The 23,385-nt window shown below is 39.4% G+C and overlaps 2 protein-coding genes across 4 annotated transcripts in view; one reads left to right on the plus strand and one right to left on the minus strand.

Moving 5' to 3' along the window:
• ZC3H6 (zinc finger CCCH-type containing 6) overlaps positions 1–15,031 on the minus strand; it is a 65,170-nt gene extending 50,139 nt beyond the window's left edge. For both annotated transcript variants that reach the window (XM_090281732.1, XM_090281731.1), the window contains exon 1: positions 14,665–15,031. In XM_090281732.1, the coding sequence (XP_090137858.1) occupies positions 14,665–14,696 (32 nt within the window). In that variant the 5' untranslated portion in view covers positions 14,697–15,031. The remainder of the gene's footprint in view (positions 1–14,664) is intronic.
• A 1,497-nt stretch (positions 15,032–16,528) lies between these two features.
• ZC3H8 (zinc finger CCCH-type containing 8) overlaps positions 16,529–23,385 on the plus strand; it is a 40,207-nt gene continuing 33,350 nt past the window's right edge. Inside the window, exons 1-2 of one of the 2 annotated variants that reach the window (XM_090281733.1) lie at positions 16,529–16,703; positions 20,568–20,664. In XM_090281733.1, coding sequence (XP_090137859.1) covers positions 16,537–16,703; positions 20,568–20,664 — 264 coding nt within the window. In that variant the 5' untranslated portion in view covers positions 16,529–16,536. The remainder of the gene's footprint in view (positions 16,704–20,567; positions 20,665–23,385) is intronic. The other variant, XM_090281734.1, reaches the window with a different exon arrangement.

Here is a 23,385-nt window from a genome sequence, read left to right on the forward strand (position 1 = left end):
AGTTCCTAAATGAACAATCAGAACTTAACACCTAGCATTCCTCCCAATATGTAATACGTTTTTCATTTTCCTCATATCCTCTCCACTTTCAGCATGAGGAGACACACTGAACTCATTTCTTACCCAACAAGCAGATTAACTTAACTTAAAAAAAAAAAACCTCTGGTGGACTTCTATTTTTCCTTGAAAGCTAAAGATCCTTTTATTGAACAAACTATAAAATATGTAAACAAATCAGTTAAAATTCTAAAGATTTAGATGATGCTAAGATTAAGATTAGTTTTCAGAGGGGCCTGCTAGAAACCATGTACTGATTTTTAGATGTGAGCTGCAAACTTGGCTCTGAGCATCAAAAAACAAGGATTAGGTACAAGACAAAAGTGCTGCCAGGACAAAAACAGACCACTTGTTCAGGAGAAACACACTTTTTTCTGGGAGTGAGATCAGATAGATTTGTCCTCTGAGTCCTCATGAAGACTCTATTATCTGATACAATGGACACTACTGATGATAGTCCATATAACCAATTCAACAGCTTATCACTTACAGCATATCTCAATGTGAACCAAGGACACGCTGCCACAGTTCAATTGAGAAAAAGCAATTAAATGAAGAACAAAGCAATATTGTTCAAGTACATAAATGCCCATGTTCTGATTTAATCCAGGGCTGAAACCAACAACATCTAGAGCAGTGATTCTCAAAAACTATAATGTACATAAAATTTTCTCCCCCCCCCCCAAAAAAAACACTGAAAAAACAAAACCCTTCAGTCACTTAGCAAATATTTATTCATTACCTTCTCAGTGGGGATACAACAGCAAATAAGAAAAAGACATGGTTTTCTCTCATAAAGTTTTCAATCTAGTGGTGGGGGAGACAGACTTCAAAGAGTCACAAAAATAAAATAAAAACCATACAAGTATATGCAGAAGGTAAATACTGCTATGAACACATACAGCAGGAGAAAGTCTGAAAGGCTGTCCCTGAGGAAGTCATGAATGAACTGAGATGAGGAGTTAGCCTAAGATGAAGGGTGGGGGAGTGGGACCTCTGGCAAACAGGAAATAGGATGAGCAAAATTTCTGTGTGGAAGAACTGAGACAGGAACTGAGAAGGCCAAGGTCACTGGATCATAAAGCAAAGGGGGCAGGCTGGTTCAGAATTATGCTGGAGTGACAGGTGGCACTAGGATCATGCAGAGCTTTGAGCATCCTGAGAGAAATAAGGAAGCACTGAAGTGTTTCCAGAAGAGAAAGTGATGTGATTAGGCTTCCATTCTGACTGAGTGAAAAACAGACCTAGAGGGAGCAGAATAGGTGCAGGGAAGCAGTTGGGACACACTACAATAATCTAGTGGGAGCCTAAAAGAACAGCAGGTACATGGAGATTCTAACACTAGCCACACCCACTATCACTGATGGGAACGCTTTTTCCCCAACAGTGTTAAGAAAAAATTAGTTGAAAACAACAAATACTGAGAAATAAATAGGCTATTATCCTTTAGGAAATACTCTATGAATATTACACATTCCCATGATTTATACCTTTATATCATTATTACTTTTTATTATTATTACTCCTGAGACCATTCCTTTTCACAGGGTCAAGATTTTCTTTAAAAATAGTAAGGCTATGAATGATTAGTTAATTTTCTATATCATAGCAGCACGTAATTCCAATCATTCCAGCCTCATATGTTTCAAAGTATACACTCGTACACACACATGTATGTATACATCCACACACATACATGTATACACACATGCATGTGCATGTGCACATCCATACACATATATGTATATGTATACACACACATCACCTGGTGTAGGTAATGAATATATCAGTAACGTATTAATGAAACATCTAAATTTAAGCAATGTATCTTCCTGGTGAACTTCCCAGTATAAATTTGGTGCCAAGTACACCATGGAGTTATAAGTTAAAAGACCTTCTGAACAAAGAAAAGGAGTCCTTAAAGGGAGATTTATGCTTTTACTTAAACATTTTCAGGTACTAAAAAGATTTAAAACAAACAAACTATACATACATTCAACAAAAGACCTTGAAAATGGGCAAATCCAAAAGAACCAGAAGAATGAATATAATAATATAAGGACAGAAATCAACAAAATAAAGAACAAAAGCAATAGAGAAAGTAAATAATACTCCAGGCTATTTTTTAGAAGCATAACCATCCACTACTCACTATCATACCATTGGTCTCAGTAATCCTGCAGTCATTCTGATATGATATGAACAACAGAAAATGTAAATAATTACATTTTAGCTATGCCTTTAAAAGAGGACAAGTCATCCTGACCAGTGTGGCTCAGCTGGTGACCAGTGTGGCTCAGTTGGTTGGGCATTGTCCCGCAAAGCAAAAGGTCGCCAATTGGATTCCGGGTCAGGGCACTGGGCCAGGTGGCGGGTTCAGTCCCCGGATGAGGCACATATGAGAGGCAACCAATCAATATTTCTCTCTCTCACTGATGTTTCTCTCCCTCTATTTCTCCCTCCTTCCCCTCTCTCTAAAAAAATAAATAAGTAAAATCTTTTAAAAAATAAAAGAGAACAAGTTAACTTTGCTGTTTTTCCCACAAAGACCAAATACTGCCTGGAACAGAATTTTAAAAACCATGGAGCCATCAGAGGATTATGGATACATGTCTTTAACAAATAATTTAAAAACAATGCTCAACAATTTGAGTCTACATTTTTGATTAACTTTCTCATTATTCATCTATCTTTGATTCTAGCTAATGTGATCATAATTAAATAATTCTGAAGCCAAATAGCATCTTGATTCAAATTTGCAGTAAAAAAATAAAATAAAAATGAGTGTGATGATAATTAACAATTATTGAGCATTTACTATGCTGCCAGACATGTTGGATCAGTTCATCACCATGTAAACTCTATGAAATACTATTATTATCCCCATTAACCAGGTGAAGAAAGGAGGCAGAGCTTAACTAACAGTTAGCAGATAGTGGAGCTAGAACCCAAACCCCAGGCACTCTGATTCCCAGGCCCATTATCTTAAACACAAGGGTTTGTTCTTAGGAAGAACTTCCAAATAGCCAAATCACTTCATAGCACCTAATGTAGAGAAGATTACTGACTTCTGGATGGAGGCATAGGTAGACATGCTTCCCTCCTTCCACAACCATAAGAAGGATTACATCTCCTCAAACCAAAAAACAACCAGAACTACTAGAAAATCAAACTGCATGGAAGTCCAACAAACCAAGATATAAAGAAGCAATACCCATCCAGACAGTGCCACAAGGTGGTGAAAGGAGTCGCCCCGCATTCACGAATACCTAAGACTCCGCCCCTTACAATGTAACAGGTGCCACAGCTCTACCTAAGACACAGAGGCAAACACAGGAGGCAGTCAAGTTGAGGAGACAGAGAATTATGGCCCAAATGTGGGAGCAGATCAAGGCTCCAGAAAGAGAACTAAGTGACAAGGAGACAGTCAACCTAACAGAGAGTTCAAAACACTGGCGATAACAATGCTCACAGATTTGACAGCATGATTGTGTACAATAAATGGATAAGAGAAGAAGTGAAGGCTATACTAAGTGAAATGAAGAAAAATCCTCACAAAACTAATGGTGAAGGGAAGGAAGCTGCGATTCAAATCAATGATTTGGCACATGAGGAAGAAATAAACAGTCAACCAGTACAGAATGAAAAAATGAGAATTGAAAACAATGAAGAGAGGCTTAGGAACCTCTGGGACAACTTTAAACAGACCAACATCCAAATCATAGGGGTGCCAGAAGGAGAAGAGGAAGAGCAAGAAATTGAACACTTATATGAAAAAAATAATGAAGGAAAACTTCCCTAATTTGGCGAAGGAAATAGACATACAAGTCCAGGAAGCATAGAGAGTCCCAAACAAGCTAGACCCAAAGAGAATCACAAGACACATCGTAATTAAAACGCCAACGGTTAAAAATGGAAAGAATCTTAAAAGCAACAAGAGAACAGTGTCACCTACAAAGTAGTTCCCATGAGACTGTTAGCTGATTTCTCAAAAGAAACTTTGCAGGCAAGAAGTGACTGGCGACTTCTGGCCAAGATGGAGGCGTAAACAGACATGCTGCATCACTCTCCACAACTAAGAAGGAATACGACTACCTCAAAACTAGAATCAACCAAAAGTTCCAGAAAATCAAATTGCATGGATGTCCAGCAAACAAAGATATAAAGAAGAAATACTCATCCAGACAGGTAGGAGAGGCCGAGAGGATGTAGTATGGTGGCGGCAGCAGTGGCGGTGGCAGTGGCAAGCCAGCAGAAAGTACAGTCACACATTTTAAAAAGTCAGGAGGGACACCTGGGGAGCGTTCCCAGCTCCTCACCAGATTTCATAGCCTATGGTCCCAGCACCGGGGAAAATCAAGCCTCATTGCTTCTGACTGTGCAGACCAGTGGGGGTTGGGGTGGACTGCCAATCTTAGCAGAGTCCATTTGTTTAAAGGACCCCCATATCCTAGAACATCTTCAGACACACCCAATCTGGGAACGACAGCCAGGGGAGCAGCTAGAGGGGCACCAGTCTGGTGCGGAAGTGGGAGAGGTGCCTAGAAAAGGAGTGAATGCTGGGCAGGCAGCATTGTTCCCTCTCAGACCCCTCCCCCACATACAGTTGCCTGTACTGACGAATTCCTAAGGCTCCACCCCTTACAACATAACAGGAGTGATAGCTCTACCTGGGATGCAGAGGCAAACAAACACAGGAGCCTGTCAGAATGAGGAGACAGAGAAGTATAGCCCAAAAGGGGAAACAGATCAAGGTTCCAGTGGGAGAACTAAGTGACGAGGAGATAGCCAACCTAACAGATGAGGAGATAGACAACCTAACAGACGCAGAATTCAAAATACTGGTGATAAAAAGGCTCACAGGCTTGACAGATATGCTTGAGTATGGCAAACGCATAAGAGAAGAAGTGAAGTCTATGCTAAGTGAAATGAAGGAAAATCCACACAAAACTAATGGTGAAGGGAAATAAACCGGGATTCAAATCAATGATTTGGAACATAAGGAAGAAAAAAACAGTCAACCAGTGCAGAATGAGGAAGCAAGAACTAAAAAAAATGAAAAAAACCTTCCCAAATTTTGAGGAGATGGACATATAGGTCCGGAAAGCACGGAAGGTCCCAGGCGAGCTGGACTCAGAGGGGACCACACTGGGACGCATCATGACTGAGATGCCAAAGGTGAAAGATAAAGAGATAAAGATAGAGAGGCAGAGAGTTGCCTACAGGGGGGTGCCTATAGGACTATCAGCTGATTTCTCAGATGACACTTTGCAGGCAGGAAGGGACTGGCAAGAAGTATTCAAAGTGATGAAAAGCAAGGACCTACAACCAAGATTACTCTATCCAGCAAAGATATCATTTAGAGTGGAAGGGCAGATGAAGTGCTTCCCAGACAAGGTAAAGCTAAAGGAGTTTATCATCACCAAGCCCTTATTATATGAAATATTAAAGGGAAACATTTAAGAAAAAGATCAAAAGTATGAACAATAAAATGACAACAAACTCACAACTATCAACAACTGAATCTAAAAAACAAAAACAAACTAAGCAAACAACTAGAACAGGAACAGAACTATAGATATGGAGATCATATGGAGGGCTATCAGTGGGGAGGGGAAAGGGGGAGAACGGCAGAAAAGGTGCAAGGATCAAGAAGCATAACTGGTAGGTACAAAATAAACAGGGGGACATTAAGAATAGTATAGGAAATGGAGAAGCCAAGAAACTTATATGCATGATCCATGGACATGAACTAAGGGAGGGGGAATTGCTGGAGGGAAGGAAGGTATCAGGCAGAGGGGAGCAAAGGGAAAAAATTGAGACAACTGTAATAGCATAATGAATAAAACACTTAAAAAATTAATTAAGCCCTGGCTGGGTAGCTCAGTTGGTTAGAATGTTGTCTCCGATACTCCAAGGTTGCAGTCTAACGCCTGGTCACGGCACGTACAAGAAAACCAATAAATGCATAAATAAGTGGAACAACAACTCTACGGTATTCTCTCTCTAAAAATCAATTTTTAAAAAAGAGTCTTGCTATCTTGTAGACAGAATATGGGGGTATTTATTGTAAAATTCCACATTTTTATGTTAAAATTTTTTCATAATAAAATGCTGGGAAAAGGAGACTTCATCAATGCATCATTTAGGTGGTATTTTGAGAAATGATACAAAGAACTGTTAAAGTCTGAAAGTTGAATTTCTAATGTGCAAAAGTAAATATGAGTTAGTTCAATTCCACAAGAGTTATTTTAATGACTGTCAGGAAATGGTAGCCACCACACTAGACTGGTTTGATAAATGATATAGAAAAACTTGGAGTTATGAGATGCTATAGGGTGTTGTTTTTTATTGAACAGCATTTTTTATGTGCTGGAAAAAAAATCCGTCAAAAAACTTTTAGTCAAAATTTTTATTGTACAGATTTTTTTTTAAAGGTAAAAAGTCTTAAATCATGCAGATGTAAAAACTGGGGCTCCCTATTTCATTTCAGGATCTCACACAAGCCGATAAGAGTGGTGCACGGAGGTAACAGCCTACTAGGTGAAAGCCTCCACATCAAAGTCAGAAGAGGGAAAGATAAGAGAGGAATGCTGGAAAAAATGAAAATTGCTGTTATTACTAAGATTTGCTATTTAATTAAAACAAAAAGAGGCTAAGCACCAATATCCAGATAAGAGAGTAGAATACTAATGAGGGTGCCCCAACAGCAATTTTCGCCTCAAGTAAAAGACTCAAACCAAAACCAAAACAAAACAAAACAGAAAAACAAACAAAACCCCTCTTATTTCATGAGGACTCAGTGTTCTGGCAAAGCGAAGTCACTTGAAATTGAAAATTAAAGTAGGAGTGTTTAGTCACCTTGGACAAGTTATTTATCCTCTGAATATGTTTCTTAAACTATTAATATTTATTGTCATATGGACCAAATGAAGTACGTGAATTATAAACAATATATGTAAAATATTGACTATGAGTTCTAAACCTTTATTTTTATACCACTTTTATAATAGTTATTGATTTTCATAATGGTTTTATGTATAATTTTAATGACAATTAACTTAGGGCTCTCTTTAAAAACTCCTTCAAATTTGCTTTAGTCATTTATTTGCCACTCAAGAATGTGGCTATGATTTATGAAAGTTTAAGTGTTAAAACAGTTCATTTAAAGTGTTAAGCCATGAACTCACATTATAAACACAGCAAAGCAAATACATATATATAATTTTACAATAGAGAACTTTGCCAAGAGTACTAACTGTTGAAACTACTTTTGCTAAGGTCATCCAATGACTGCTATCTGGGTTGGTACATAACATCAGCAGTTAAGTAATACCTTCCAGGACCCAAACACCTCAGAAACGATATCAGAAATAAGAATGCCCGCAGAAAGCTCAACCATAAAACCAAAACAAGATGAACCAGAACAGAGATTAGGAAGTTAGACACATGGGACCAAGTAAAGGACTACTAAATCTAAGATATTAACATGCAATGAAAAGAAATGTATCTATCAGATACATCAGGTTGGTTAGCAATGGAAGTGATGAAAAAGAAAACATGGAGACAAACGTGGCCAGTGACCACCAAAGTACTGCCCAGGAGAAAGGATAGCCTGTAAGGCAGATGGATACAAGAATCTGCTTGGCAAATGTATTATGGATATGGAAATATCACTTTATCTGAGCCTGATGCCATTTAAAGTTACAGTCATTTATAATCAATTGCCTTGTTCTAATCCCATGTCTTGTTAGGCAATTTTTAATAATATGGTCTTCTAAATGTCACTCTACACAGAAAAAATATGCTCCCTGATGCCAACATCTAATCCTGATTTTACATGACCAAATTGGCATTCTGCTATGTATACATATATACACATATATTCTCTTGTGATGGGGATGTCCTTCCTCCAATGAAAGTTTGAGCTCTGGGTTCCCATTGATTTACTGTGACCTTGGAAAATTCTATCAACCTTTTAGTGTCTGCTTCCTCATTTGTAATGATGGGGAATACTTACTAGGGTTGTTGTGAAGATTAAATAATTCATGTAAAGCACTCAGAACCTGTCATATCGTAAGCACCAAATAAATGTTAGCTATTGTTACTATTTTTGAACATGAATTAACACCCTGAACTCTAATCAGCTCTGAGACTTCTCAGTTTCTGAACCTGAAAAAGTAAAGCAGGGCCACTGTGTTGTACAACTCCACGGGGCATCTAAAAACAAAAGAATACGCTGGCAGCCTTAGAGCAGAGGCTTGACCTGGTAAATTCAAAGTTACCATCTTGCTGAGACTTTTTGGTAGTCAGATTGCTTGTCTGTCCAGGTGAAAATATAACTTTACTCTGTAACATGGAGGCACAAATTCAAATTCCTAAGTGGTCAGGCAGGTCACTTAATAAGTGAAGCTGACTGCTTGGGTGCTGAGTTTGCAGACGAGGTACGAGTGACAGGACTGTGGAGGTTGGAGAACACATATCAAGCCTGATGGCATTCAAATACAAGTATTTTTAGATATCCTGTCTGGCAAACCACAATGTGGGCAGATGTTAGGCCTAAAGGCCACGAGTTTGCAAATCCTGCAGCACTCTTTCTTTCAAGTTTTTAAATGACCTAAATTAGTATACTCTTACTTTCCTTTACCTACTTTGTGACCATCCCTTCCTTGAAAGGCCCTCCTTCACTGGCTTCTAGAAAACTTGTCTTCCTTCTGGTCTCCTCCATATACCTGGGTGATCTCATTATTTCAACTTACATGTCTGCTGAAAACTCCCAGATCTTTATCTCCAGTTCTATCAATTTTAAGAAACATCTCACAAATTTTGCCTATTGTCTGCTTTCTCATTGCTAATGCTGTTGACCAGGAGCTCATTACCCAATTTCTAGACTTTTACTGTAATTCTGACTCATTCTTTTTTTTTTCATGCTCAACATCCATTCAGCAGCAAATCCTATTGGTTCTTACCTCAAACCATATCCCAAATCCAACCATTCTCATCTCTCTGGCCTAAACCATCATAACCTGTCACTAAGGTTACTGCAGCAGCTTTCTTGTTACTACTCATACTAAAGAGTAACGCCTCCTCTGTTCAAATCCTCCAGTGGCTTCCATCCCACTAAGTGAAATCCAAGTTCCTTACACTGGCTTACAAGGCCCTCACAATCACCCTGTTGCCCATCTAACTTCATCTCTTACTGCTCTCCTCGCTTGTTCATTCTTTTCTGTAGCTACATCGCCCCTTTGTTTTCCCCTAAATGACACTAGTTCCTTTCTGACTCTAGGCTTTTTCCACCTTCTGTTCCCCTTATCTCGAATGTTCTTCCCCCAGATGTACTGGCCTGGATTGTTCCCTTGTTGCAGGGTGTTGATCAAATGCTACTTTTCAACAAGTACTTCCCTAAACACCCCATTTAAAATAGAAATATCTTTCCCACACTCATAAAATGTCCCATCTCCCTTTACGCTTTATCATCTAACATGTTTTTCATGTTTATTGCCTCTTCCTCCAAAGAAAATGTAAGCTCCATTAGGTAAAGAATTATTTTCTTTACTATCGTCCCTAAGCCCAGAACAATACATATCAAATATTAGATGCTTAATATTTAATGAAAGTGATTGAAAGCTCCCTAATTTGTTGTCTTCTACTTATTTCTCTGTCAGCAGTCCACTTTCTCCTATTCCCAGGGGATCATACCCAAAATACATCTGATCATTCCCCTGCTTAAAAAACTTAGCCAGTATCTTCACATCCTTAAGGGTCTGACCCCTAATTCACTTAAGCCCTTTCCTCATTGCCTAAAATGTGTCATACACATTCCACATACTAACACTTTCACCATCCCTGAGTCTACCATTTCATTTCTCCATGTTTTTCATGTATTTGTGGCTCTGCTTGGCCAAATCTCTTAATTCACCCTCCAGACCTAGCTATCCCATGATGCCTCCCTGACACTCTCACCTATGCCACCACTGCACTCAGTTCACACCTCCACTATACATGGTGCTATCACTAGGTATTTACCAATCTGTTTCTCCTACTGGATCATAAGATCCTGGAGAGCTAGTTCAGTGATGCTGTATTCAGATATGTTTCCCCAGTGCTTACCATTATAAATGGCACAGAAATGTCTGTTGAATAGAAATTTAATGAGTGAAATTTAAAAGTGAATGAAATAATTTGTCTATAAGGGGCTAGGAAAAGAAAAATGTCTTCCTGAGAGTTAAAGTACTTTCCAACATCAAACCTGAACATGATGTCTAATTTGAGTAAAGAAAAACTCACTCTGATAGTTTTAATAAGTTAAATTAGCAGATTCAGGAATCAAAAATATATTGATAGTTTCAGTTTTGCAAGATGAAGAGTTCTGGAGATTGGCTGTACAACAATATGAATGTATTTAAGACAACTGAATTGTACACTTAAAAATTGTTAAGACGATAAACTTTATGTTACACATATTTTACCACAATTAAGAATACAATAATTAATTAATGGCCTAGTGAGGGAAGATCTTTACTTTAGTAAACATACTAATTTACACACCAGATATTATGTAGAGCATCAAGTGAAGTCTCATGTAAGAAAATGCATCTGCAATTTAATTAAAATTACTGACATATTAAAAGTGGGAAGGGAAATTGGAAGTAATCTAGTTCAACTACCTGATTTCACAAATAAGAAAAATAATCATAAAAAAGAGAAGAGTATTAACCAAGTTAGAGAAAAAACTAGTATCAGAATCCAGGTTTTAATCAGAATGCAGGGCTCTCTTAAAATACCAGCACATTACAATTCTAAACAATTCAAGAAGTGATGGCTAGCACTTATTGCATTACTTGCCTGTGAAAATTTAATGAAAAGTGAAAATACGCAGGTATGAGTTAGCATATCTGGGTTCTTATCTAGGTTCTATCTGTGGGATCTCAAACAAATATGGTACATTGTAATGCTATACTATCTCATGGGATTAATGTGAGAATCAAATGAAAGCCCTATTACAAATGAAAAGTATAATCATCTCCATCATTCCTCCAGGTTCTGCAAGTCTCTCAGCAAGGTTTCCATTATTCTATAGGGGTGAGGGAAAGAGGGAAATATAAAGCCCTACCATTCTGACTAGGTGGAGTTCTGTTCTTATTTTACATGAGGAAGCAAACAGGAGAGGCGGAAGAGGGGAAGAAGTAAGGAAGGTTGTTTATAATGAACAAAGAATTGCCTCCTCCTAAATGAAAGGATTATCCATACCTCCTATCAATTAAAGACTCTGAGAATCATAAGCTCTCTATACTGTTCATGTTAAAATTATCTTTTTTCCCAGTGAAGTCCTTGTAAAATTTTTACCTTTAGCATATTTCAGAGAAGTGTACAGTAGTTACTTGGATGTATATTTATCTTTCCTACTCTACTGCAGATGTGTCCAAAGCAAGGACTCAGTATTTAGCCTTTAGGAGTTGTTTCGGAATTGTCTTAATTGGGTCAACATTCATCTGCAATACAAAGCTAGGTAGCTGGAATTGTGCCAACAAAAACTGGATGAAAGGGAAGAAGTGAATAAAAAAGAAACAAGAATTTTACCCCCCTCTGACTTCCCCCAACCTCTATTATTTATTTCTAAAGACCTAGGCAGAAGTCCTTCGCTAACATTCTACATAGCCACATGTTTGTTTATAAGTATTTTTATATTAGTAACACTTTATAAAAATACAGTGCTTTCACTCAGGCATGAAAATATTTAGAGGAAAGTACACTAAATGGGTAATTTTTTTTAATGCTAACTTATTTGGCAAACAAATCTTGTGCAAAATATTCACCATATAAAACGTGTGCACAAAAACATTTTTTAAAGAGAAAAAAAAGTGCATTATGTGGCTATCCATTCACATTTAGAATCTCATTCACATGTAAACTATAATAGTAACTTTAATTTGTATAATCAAAGCCACTGTATATAAAAATCATATTTAACTTTTCCCCTGCACTCTCAATATACCTTAATTTTCAAGAACGTCAAAAAAAAAGAATATGCTTGAGACAATGCCTAACTCCAAATACCAGAATTCATGTACCTTCACCACTTAATTCACAGAAACTTTTATTACAGTATAAAATAACTACAATACAAAAGCAAGAATATTTGAGGAGTCCACAGATCAGAGCATTTTTTTCCCAAATTGCTTAAGAATCACCTGGGGAGCTTATTAAAATTACAGATTACCAATATTCTCCCCTAGAGATTCTGATTCAGTTGCTCTGGGCAAGACAAAAATCTTTATTCCTCAAAGCAATTCAATGATTAAGTTTGGAGAACAGTGATCTAGTATAGTAGTTCTCAAATTAGCAGTTATCAGAATAATCTGAGCTTTTAAAAACCTTAAAACTCAGGCTGAGGCTCAGACATGGCAATGACATCAACATCTTTTAAAAAGCTCCCTAGAGATGTTTGAGAACCAGCTCTTGTAGAATTTGAAAAATTCTTGTAGAACCCTCTTACCAGTTAAGAAACTAGGCTTGCTCAAGTTCACAAAGCTAAGTGGAGCTAGAACCATTTCTCTTGACTCCCAGTTCACTTTGCTTTTGATGTAGTTGCTCTGCTTTTCATGTAGGTTGACCCTCCAAAAAAGGTGAAAAAAATAAACCATCTCTTTTTGCCTCATAATAATACTGCCGCTTAACTGAATAAGATAGAACAAACGTTTTTCAGAAATCACTAGAAAAGATTTTCTTAGTCCTAATAAAAAACAATTAAGACTAAATATTACTACTAAATCTTAAATTCCTATCAAGCTGTCAATATAGCTTCACCCAGAATTCTTTAATAATTTCTTTTTAACTTCTAATCATATTTCAACATTTCAAATTATTTTTTAAAGTCTGGCATCACGGTTCCTTACTAGCAAAATTATTGACATCTGAATTTGGTGATATGGTCTTTCCACTGCATAGATGACATAATTCTACATACTGAAGTGCTTGCTCTGTAAACAAACAACAGATTTTCTTCCACACACACAAACAAAAATGAATTTTAGCCTCCACAGGCAAAACCTCATCATCGGTTTGTCCAGATATTCAGCGTGGAAAACTTCTCAAGACATTAGTTAACCTATTCCAAGAACTTTCTCATTTTAGTAACAAGAAAATGTAAAAAAATCATGAAAAATATGTCAAGTACAAGTTTACGTACTCGCAATTTTAAGTGTTCTTTTTACTTTCTAAAAACTACTGTTTAATGCTTTCTGGCAATCTACTTTTATTTAGTACAATACCAAAGTTGTCAAAATATCATTTTTTATCCCTCTCAAGGTTGGCGGATATTTCAAATTTCTGATGTTTGTGATGTCTGCTTCTGTTTTTTTTGTTTGTTTGAAATGCCTTACCAAAAGCAGATCACATTACTCCACAGCAGAATTTGTATATAGCCTAGGGTATGATGTATACTTTTGATTACCTCTATTCCCAAAGGAGTAATTGCCAAGTTTTAGATTTTTAACTATTCTACATAAGAATCAGATACAATGGGTTTTGCAATACATTTAATGGTTCTAGCAATATTAAGGAAAGCTCTCCCTTTTTCTTAACTATTAAGATACCAATGTACAGGCATGTGCTGCTTAACAGAGGGAATGCATTCTGAGAAATGTGTGGTTAGGTGTTTTCATAATTGTGTGATCATCTGTGAACATCAGAGTGCACTTACACAAACCTAGATGGTGCAGCCTACTACTATAATCATTCTGTGCTATACTTCTACAGGACTGGCAGTGATGTGGGTGTTTACACCAGCACCACCACAAACACGTGAATAATGCCGTATGCTAAAATGTTAGACAGCTACACGTCACTGGCCAATAGGAATTTTTCAATTTTTCAGCTCCATTACGGTGTAATCCTATAGGACCTCCATGGTATATTTGATCCACTGTTGACCTAAATGTCACCCCCCCACCCCCCACATAAGACTGTAAGCTAAAAACCTAATCAAAATTTTAATATGCTGTTTAAAACCTGTAAATACCGGAAACCATTAAATGGATCCAAGAATATGCCTATAAAGGCAGAGCAAAATTAAAAAATCAGAATCTCAGTTAAATGTTCACGTGATATACAGTATTTACAAAACTGGGCTAGATGAGATAATCCATGGAGCTTCCACTAAGTGCTACAGTAAGGTTGGCAGAGCCTAAGTATTTGTGTTAACACTTTAAACTTGATACTTGCCATTTCAAATACATGGGCTTTCGGGTTGCTTAAATATTTCCTAATAAAAAACAATACAAAACAAAAACAAAAAAAATAAAAAACCCAAACATGTTTATTTTTCGTAATGTGCTGGGTACCAAAGACCAACACCAGTTATTACCAATTCGTGGCTGGTCCTGTCTGGCCCTGGCCCGCAGCCCCAGCCCGGGGCGGGGGGTCGCACGTGCGGCGGGCGGGGCGGGAGGCCGGAAGGACCCGCGCGGTGGGCAGGGACGGGACAGGAGTGGGGGCCAGCCTCCCCGCGGCCGCCGGCCCGGCCGTCCGGAGACACCTCGGTCATGCAGGGCCCGCCCGCCCCCGCCCAGCCCTCTCCTCCGACACACAGACAGACAAGGTTCCGACCTGCCGCGCCCTGCGTGTTCACAGTCTGTCATGTTTGGTCAGGAGCGGGGCGGGGCTGCGGGCCAGCCTGCGGGGCACGGGACCCCGGCCGCCCGCCGTGACGAGGCGGTAAAAACTCACGGTTACTAGTGAGCGACACAGACACAGACTTTCCAGTCTGTTAACAACCACGCCAGAGAGATGGGCTCTCTGCAAACACGGGGCGCGGCCACGGCCGGCGCCGCCACGCTAATCTCTACTCGCTGCCAGCTGCCGAAGCTCGGGAGCGGGCGGGCAGGAGCGCCGTGACGCCGGGGTTTGGACAATGGCCGCAGTAGTGACTGCTCCTCACCGACATGGCGGCCCCGGGAAGGCGCTCGACAAGATGGCGTCGCACACCGGCCCGGGACTAGAGGCACAATATCCCTCCGCGCACTCCGCCCACCAGCCCGAGCGCGTCGGCCATTGGATAATACGGCTGTCAGTAACCTTCAGGGGCAGGTCCTCAAGCTTAGCAGTGCAGCGACCTCCCGCGAGTCACTGGCAGTCCAGGGGACGTTGCCAACCGAAAGTTGGGGTGGACCCTAACAGGCGGCTTCTAAAGCCCTCAGCCGGTGTCAGCTGTGTGGGGTACTAAAAATTCCTCACTGTTCACTCGTTATTTAGTAAGATCTTTGTTGCTTAAATGATGGGGAAAGGTACTTTCTCTTTAAAAGTTGTAGTGAGCCTCTTTTTAGTGCTCAGGATCGCGTTTTAGGGAAAATAGTTTGGCTTAGTTCTGGAGCAAAATTACTTTTTTATTAAAATGGTGGAGTTTATGGTTGATCCTCCCAAATATCTCATTTCCTTTGTCTCTGTTTAGCGTGAACGAAAGGGGCCATAGTAGGTCAGACCAGCCCAGAGGGCGGCCACATGGCAGGCCTGGCAGGCTTGGTGACCGAGAGTAGCTACCCATGTTGCTCTGATCACAAATCGCTAACTGGGCAGTCATGGCAGGTCATGTCCCAGGCCTGTAGCTTCCTTAGCAACGTCACTCTGCCTGAAGTGAGCCCTGGGCATTGTTCTTCTAGGATAACACACCTTTAAAAGGTCAGGGTAATTTTTTTTTCCAACACCTCCACTGGCACCAAAGCAAGAGACCATGAAACTCATTGTTATCTTGCTGCCCACTTACTGACTGCAAATGTTAAATGTTAATTATCCCATACCCACCGATGTAAAAGAGGTATCTCTACATTTTGCGTTTTATCCAATTCTGATGATTTCAATGCTTAGCTTTCCCTCGCCTCCCTATCTACCACCAATGGATTTTGTGCACCTTATAAATTCTCCTTTGATTCTAATGCGTAAAAGGGACGGGGAAACTGCCATTCTCCAGACCCCATTTATACTAGGCCTAGCTTCATCTCTTCCCTGTGGAAATTTCATCAATACTGAGCTGAAATATGCCCTTTTCAAGACTTCCGAACCACAGAGGCTTTCTTCTCTCCTGAATCTTCTTAGTTCTTGGTACTTTTTAATGAACTTTCTGCCTAAAAGTTGCGTTTAATTCCATTGTAGGACAACTACAAGTCAGGTTGGCTGTCCGCACCTGTTTCCTCTTATAAAAATGCGGAATAGCACAAGTCCTGGGATCCTGTGAGCATTAGGTGGGTTGAATGTGAAACATGCCCGGTATCGAGCTCAAATCAATGGTAGCTGCTGGAGTTTCGATTCAAAGAAGAATCCTAAGGACCAAGTCTAAAAACTACACAAAATATTTAAGCTAACGGGTCCCAAGGCGTATCAAGAATATGCACAAACCTAGGGCGGTGCCTGCGCGGAGCCACAGGAAATGTGAGCGAGCGTGCGCAGTGGAGCGAGATTTGCTTGCGCATAGGGGGTGGATGGCGCATGCGCGGGCGGCCTGCGCCGCTCTCTAGTCTCTGCTGTCTTCGCTCTCGCAGCCGGGGGCCTCTGTACAAAAGGATGGATTTTGAGAATCTTTTCTCCAAACCTCCGAACCCGGCCTTGGGCAGGAAACTGCCCACGGACTCTGACGCCACGGACTCGGACGACAGGTAATGCCTCGTGTTTTCATGCTCTGAGCGCCGAGGCCCTAGTGGGTTCCGCCCCCTCACTCTTTCGGACTGCGCGGGGCGTGGGGAGGTGTGCGTCTCGCGGGACGCTGGGATGTGGGGCGATGGTGTAGGGTGGGTGCGCGTAGAAACGGAAGGTGCGGGTCCCGGGCAGAACGAGGGGGCGCCGGCATGCCCCCCCTGCTTTTCCTCTGAGCGGGTCGGTAGCCGCCTTTGTCCGTATAGCACGTGAGAGCTGCTGGAAGACAGAGGTCGTCTGTCATTTCTCACTGACATGTGCTAGGCACTTTTTTTTTTGTAGAAAATGCCAAACCGTCAGTTCACCAAGCGGTGTAGAATAAGGAGTGAATAGTATGCATTTAGTCTACTGATCAGCAAAAAAAAAAAAAAAAAAAAAAAACCCTAAAAACCATCATAAATCAGCAAACACCATTTGGATATATTTAGTTTAAAAAGGGAATTGAGGCCGCTGGCCAAATGGCGCTAATTTATTGATCTCATTCTTGGAGGCGAGGGTAGTGTAGTTTGTTTACACCCAGATATTCATTCACTCTTTTCTCTGTGATTTTGAAATGCTGAAAACCCAGCTTTTCTTCTAAATCTGCATCTTTGCCACAATTTCCCTAGGCCCAAACCATAACAGCCTTTATTCGTTTATTTCTCTCATTTGTGATAAATCTCGTATTCTTGTTAACTTTGCCTCCACATCACTCAAATCTTTTTCACTTCTCTCTATGTCATGTACCTTAACTGGAACTATTGCTTTAACTGAGGCTACCATTTAGAGCTTTACTATGGTGCTTTATGCAAAATGTCATTTAATCTTCTCAAGCTTTAAAAGAAGATATTTTATTTTTGTAGATGAGAAAGTTGAGGCGCACAGATGATAAGTAACTTGCCAAGATTACACAATATAAGTGGCAAAAGTACGATTAAGTTACTTAAAACAGTATTTCTCTAGGATCCATGATTTCATCCCCCTGCTTCTAAGGTACAGTGGCTAAAATAAGACCTATTAAAAAGAGACAAGGACAGTAATTACTTGCAGATAATAGGATCATCTACGAAAATGAAGAGGAATCTATATTAAAATACAAAAGAGAAATTAGCAAGGTGAATCATCACAAAAGAGACAGCAGCATATAAAAAACCAATAGCAGCCATCGGTTTGAAAATTTACTGAACTACTTTTATGTCATCCTTTTATGAAACATGAATATTTGCGAAAATGTGAAATGAAGAATGATACTGCATTATGGTTTGGTGAGCACCTGTGAACTGTTCCTCATTCATAGCCTTTGCCTAGCTTTCTCTTTAAAAATTTAGGATCTCTAGTCCGCAGATATTTTACCCCCAATTTGTTATTTGTCTTTTGGCTTTGCCTATGGCATTTTCAATGTATAAAGGTTTTTGTTTGTTTTAAATGGAGTTTTTTTTTTTTTTCCTAGTAATTTTATTATGGAACTACTCATTTATTGAACACCTACTATGTGCAGGACATTATTTGAGGCCCTGGGGACATAGCAATAAACAAACAAGAGATTTAAAAAATCCTGTACTCATGAGATTTATATTCTTGGGGCACAGACAATATGTAAATATACAACAGGTGTTCAAGTAATGTAATTTTGTTCAATGGCTTTTAGTTCTAATGTTAATGAGATGCCATAGGAACCTAATTTCTGTGTATATTAGTTAGCCTATACTAAAATTGGTTTCATTAAACGCTTCACTGCAGTTCCAAGAACCTACAGGAGATGTTAAGTGAGAACTTATAGTATGGGTTTAAGGTGATGATCAATACCATACAGAAAATGAAAGAAGGGTAGCTGGGTAAGAAGGGAGGATGGGATGGTGAGGAGGATGTAGATATTTTCAAGTAGGTAGTTAAGGAAAGCCTTACTAACAACATCGATAAGTAACATTTGAGTAGGGACCTGATGGAGGTGAGGAAGGTTGATAGCTAGAAGAAGAATCTTCCGTACACAGTTTCTAATGTGCAGGTGAGCTTGGTGTAATTGGGTGGTGGGAGCAAAGTGGCCAGAATGATGAATGGGAGTTGAAGTAGTCAGACTTGAGTGATACTGTATAGGGTAGGAGACGCTGGTCATGTAGGGACTTGTAGGTGCCATTATAAGGACTTTGGCTTGTACCTTGAATGAGGTGAGAGGCCATTGTATGGTTTTCAGGAAAAGTGACAGTTTACCTAGGTCATTCTGCATATGTTGAGAGTAGAATACAGGGAGGCAAAAGTAGCTTGCATCACAGTACTAGTGGTGAGAAGTGATCAAATATGGATATATTTCAAAGATAAACTGGATGTCCTCATGGGTTGGATGGGGGATGTGAGAGGAGTCAGGGTCCACTTCAGGGTTTTTGATCAGTATCATTAGAAGACTGAAGTTGCAGTTTAAGATAGCAGGAGAAGTAGATCAAAGTTCAGTTGTACGTATATTAAGATGATGTCCAGTAGATACCTGGTGGATGTGGTGTGAATAGGGAGTTGGCTCTGCCTGCCTTAGTTTCAGTCTCAGCTCCACCACTTACTAGGTCTGTGACAAGTTACATAAGCTTTCCATAATTCAGTTTTCTCATCTGTAAAACAGGGTTTTAAACAATAGTATGTATATATGCCATAGGGTTGTTGTGATACGTGTAATGTGTATGAGACAGTGCCTGTCACAGAGTAATCATAATGCAAGTGTTAGCTACTGTTGTCATTATTATTCTGCCCAAGAATAGATTACTTCCTGCTCCCTCTAATTTGTTACTGAAAACTAGAGCAATGAAGGTCCACAGTATTTAGCTTATTGACTGGTAGCATCTGTAGAAGGCTCAAAACTTGGTAGTTTATCTGATGGGTGTAACTCTGAAGCTCTGACTGGAGGCAGATCAGTGGTAAACTGTTGGATTGGATGGAGATGTGAAGCCTGAGCTCCTCCTGTAACTTGGAAAGAAGTACAAAGCCACTCTCCACATTCTTGTAACATACTGTTTTGAGTATGTGCACATTGCCTAGTCATTGCCTTTATCTGGCATGTAACACATATCTTAAGCTTTATTTAGTATCCACTACTTTCTTAGACAAAATTGTGTTCCGTGCTTCTGTATCTAGAGCATTAACCGTTATTTAGGTTTACTTATAATTGTCCCAGACAAGGTGTATTCATGTTCAACTTCTCAGTCCTTGTGAGTGTGAAAACAACTTCTTTTTCCTCTTCCCACTTGAATATAATAAGTTTGGGGTGCTCCTGGCCTGGGAAGGCACCCTGCATTCTACCTGAAGTACTCCTCTCCCTTGCACTCCTCTTTGTTTGCTAACTCTTGCACGTCTTCTAGGTTCAGAAAGCCTCTGGCCCCCAAATAAATCTAGGTTGTATTTTTCATATATATACACGTGTACTTACCACACTGTATTGAAATTGCTTTCCTTCTTTCTCCCAAGCAGATAGAAAGTTCTCAGAAGACAGAGACAATGTCTGTTTCATTGATTGTTGTATCCTAGGATTTAAGGCCCAGGTCCTGGTGTATGGTAGATACTCAATATTTTTGAATGAATGGAATGATAAATGAATGGGTAAATTTAAAAGCTGTTAATACTTGAAAATTAAGGTTATGTAATGAGATCTAAAATTCCAGCTTTACTCCTTACTCATAAACATGTTGCCATTTACTGCTCATTTTAATTTTGTACATTATTTCTCTGGAGTATGTGGAGTAGAGTTTGCATCTGGAATTTCTTTGAGGGCAAGTTGAAGATAAGCCAAAACTGTGGATTTTGATGCTGTGATGTGAACTCTTTACAGGTTGAAAAAATCCTGTGTTATTTGATATTTTTTGCTGCAGAATCGATGATGAAATAGATGATACAGAAGTTGAAGAAACAAAAGAAGAGAAAATAAAATGGGAAGTAAAACTGGAGTGTGCGCATATTCCCAAAAAAGTAAGATAAGTTGGCATATTGAAAAAAACAGATAGGAATGGATGTGAGTAATTTTTTAGGGATCCTGTTTGTCTCATTTTAGTTAGCATTTGAGACCCAGTTACTTATATCAAACCTGGTTACACTTTTTAAAAAACTTATCACTTAAGGAGTTTGACATTTAACATGAACTGTTGGCAGTGCCTTGCCTTTTTTTTTTTTTTAAGTACGTTTTATTGATTATGTTGTTACAGTAGTTCCAATTTTATTCCCCTTTGCTCCCCTCCACCCAGTACCCCCCTTCCCTCCATCAATCCCACCCCCCTTATTTCATGTCCATGGGTCATGCATATAAGTTCTTTGGCTTCCCCCTTTCCTACTTTATTCTTAACTTCCCCCTGTCTATTTTGTACCAACCAATTATGTTTCTTAATCCCTGCATCATTTTGCAATTTCTCCCCCTCCCCTCTCCTAGCTGATAACCCTCCAAATGATCCCCATACCTATGATTCTCTTCCTATTCTGGTTTGCTTAGTTGGATTTTGTTTTTATTTTTTAGATTCAGTTGTTGATAGTTGTGAGTTTGTTGTCATTTTAGTGTTCATAGTTTTGATCTTCTTTTTCTTAAGTAAGTCCCTTTGACATTTCATATAATAATGGCTTGATGATGATGAACTCCTTTAGCTTTACCTTGTCTGGGAAGCACTTCATCTGCCCTTCCCTTCCAAACGATAGCTTTACTAGATAGGATAATCCTGGTTGCAGGTTGCCTTTCATCACATTGAATACTGCTTGTCAGTCCCTTCCTGCCTATAAAGTGTCCTCTGAGAAATCAGCTGGTAGTCCTATAGGCACCCCCCTGTAGGCAACTCTCTGCCTCTCTCTTGCTGCCCCCAGGACTCTCTCTTTATCTTTCACCTTTGGCATCTCAGTCATGATGCGTCCTGGTGTGGTCCCCTCTGGGTCCAGCTTGCCCGGGACCCTCCGTGCTTCCCGGACATGTATGTACATCTCCTCAAAATTTGGGAAGTTTTCCTCCTTTTTTCAATTCTTGCTTCCTCATTCTGCACTGGTTGACTGTTTTTTTCTTCCTTACATTCCAAATCATTGATTTGAACCCTGGTTTCCTTTTCTTCACTATTGGTTTTGTGTGGATTTTCCTTCATTTCACTTAGCATAGACTTCACTTCTTCTCATGTGCGTTTGCCATACTCAAGCATATCTGTCAAGCTTGTGAGCATCTTTATCACCAGTATTTTGAATTCTGCGTCTGTTAGGTTGTCTATCTCCTCATCTGTGAGGTTGGCTATCTCCTCGTCACTTAGTTCTCCCACTGGAACCTTGATCCGTTTTCCCTTTTGGGCCATACGTCTCTGTCTCCTCATTCTGACAGGCTCCTGTGTTTGTTTGTCTTCACGTCCCAGGTAGAGCTGTCATTTCTGTTATGTTGTAAGGGGCTTAGCCTCAGTGATTTGTCAGTACAGGGCTTTCTATGTTTTATTCAAATATTCTGAGAGAAAAATATTTTTCTACAGTGTGTTTATTGTTTTGCGTTTCATGTTTAAGTTTATAATCACCCAGGATTGGTTTTTGTGTACACTAAGAGACAAGGGGAACAATAAACTTTGTTTTACTTTTCTTTTTTATTATCATACCCAGTTGTTCTGGCACCATTCATTGGGGAGAAAGGACTGTTTTTGCCCTCATGGATCTGCAGTGTCGTCATTGTCAAAAATCAAGTGTTCATGTTGAGATGGGTCTGTTTCTGGAATATTCTCTTCCACTGGTTTATTTGTCTGTTCTGTCCCTCAAGACCTGTGTTAATTACTACAGCTTTATAATGAGTTTGGGTATCAGGTAGGCAAGTCCTCACACTTTTTGTTTTTCTTCTTTATGTCTTGGTTATTCTTAGCTTTTTGCATTTTCATATAAATTTTAGAAGCAGTTTGTCAAGTTCCACAGAAAATCCTGGTGGGGATTTTATTGGGAATGCATTGAATCTATAGATCATTTGGGAGAGAATTGACATCAGAATAATTAGTTTTCTTTAGGACCTCTTTAATTTCTCTCAACAGTGTTTTATGATTTTCTTGGTAGATGTCTTACATCTTATACCCCTTTTGTTAGGTGTTCAGTGAGGTTATTGTCAATTACATCTTCTTTTATGTTGGTTTCTCATTTGGCTGGTATATATAGTAACGTATAAGGTTAAACTTTTCAGTTATTCTTAACCTTTCTGAAAATATCTTGAATTTATCCTCATAGTTGATAGGTAGTTTGGCTGAAATACTGTCAAGTTTGAGGTTATTGCTCCATTTTCCTCTGTCTAGCCACTCATACCTTTCATATGTGAGGCATATCTTCTTTTTTATATTTGTCCTCTTTAAAATAATATTTATTAGAGAGAGGAGAAGGGAGGGAGAAATGGAGGGGGAGAAACATCAGTGTGAAACATCAATCGGTTGCCTTGCATACACACCCCCAACGGGGACCAAATCCTCAACCTAGGCGTGTGCCCTGACCAGGTATCAAACCAGTGACCTTTTGCTTTTCAGGATGATGCCCTACCAGCCGAGTCATACTGGTCAGGGTATCTTATATATTCTAAGAAATTTTTTCTATTTCTGTTTATCTTTGTTTCATAAATCATAATTTAACTTTTCAAGAGTTATTTCTTGTTCTGTTTTGTTGCTGCATTCTAGCCTTGTGTTTCAATATACCATCTTGAATATTTTTGTGTAT

Source organism: Furipterus horrens, unplaced genomic scaffold (assembly GCF_987537825.1).
Source record: "Furipterus horrens unplaced genomic scaffold, mFurHor1.1.pri manual_scaffold_6, whole genome shotgun sequence".
Taxonomy (NCBI): Eukaryota; Metazoa; Chordata; class Mammalia; order Chiroptera; family Furipteridae; genus Furipterus; species Furipterus horrens.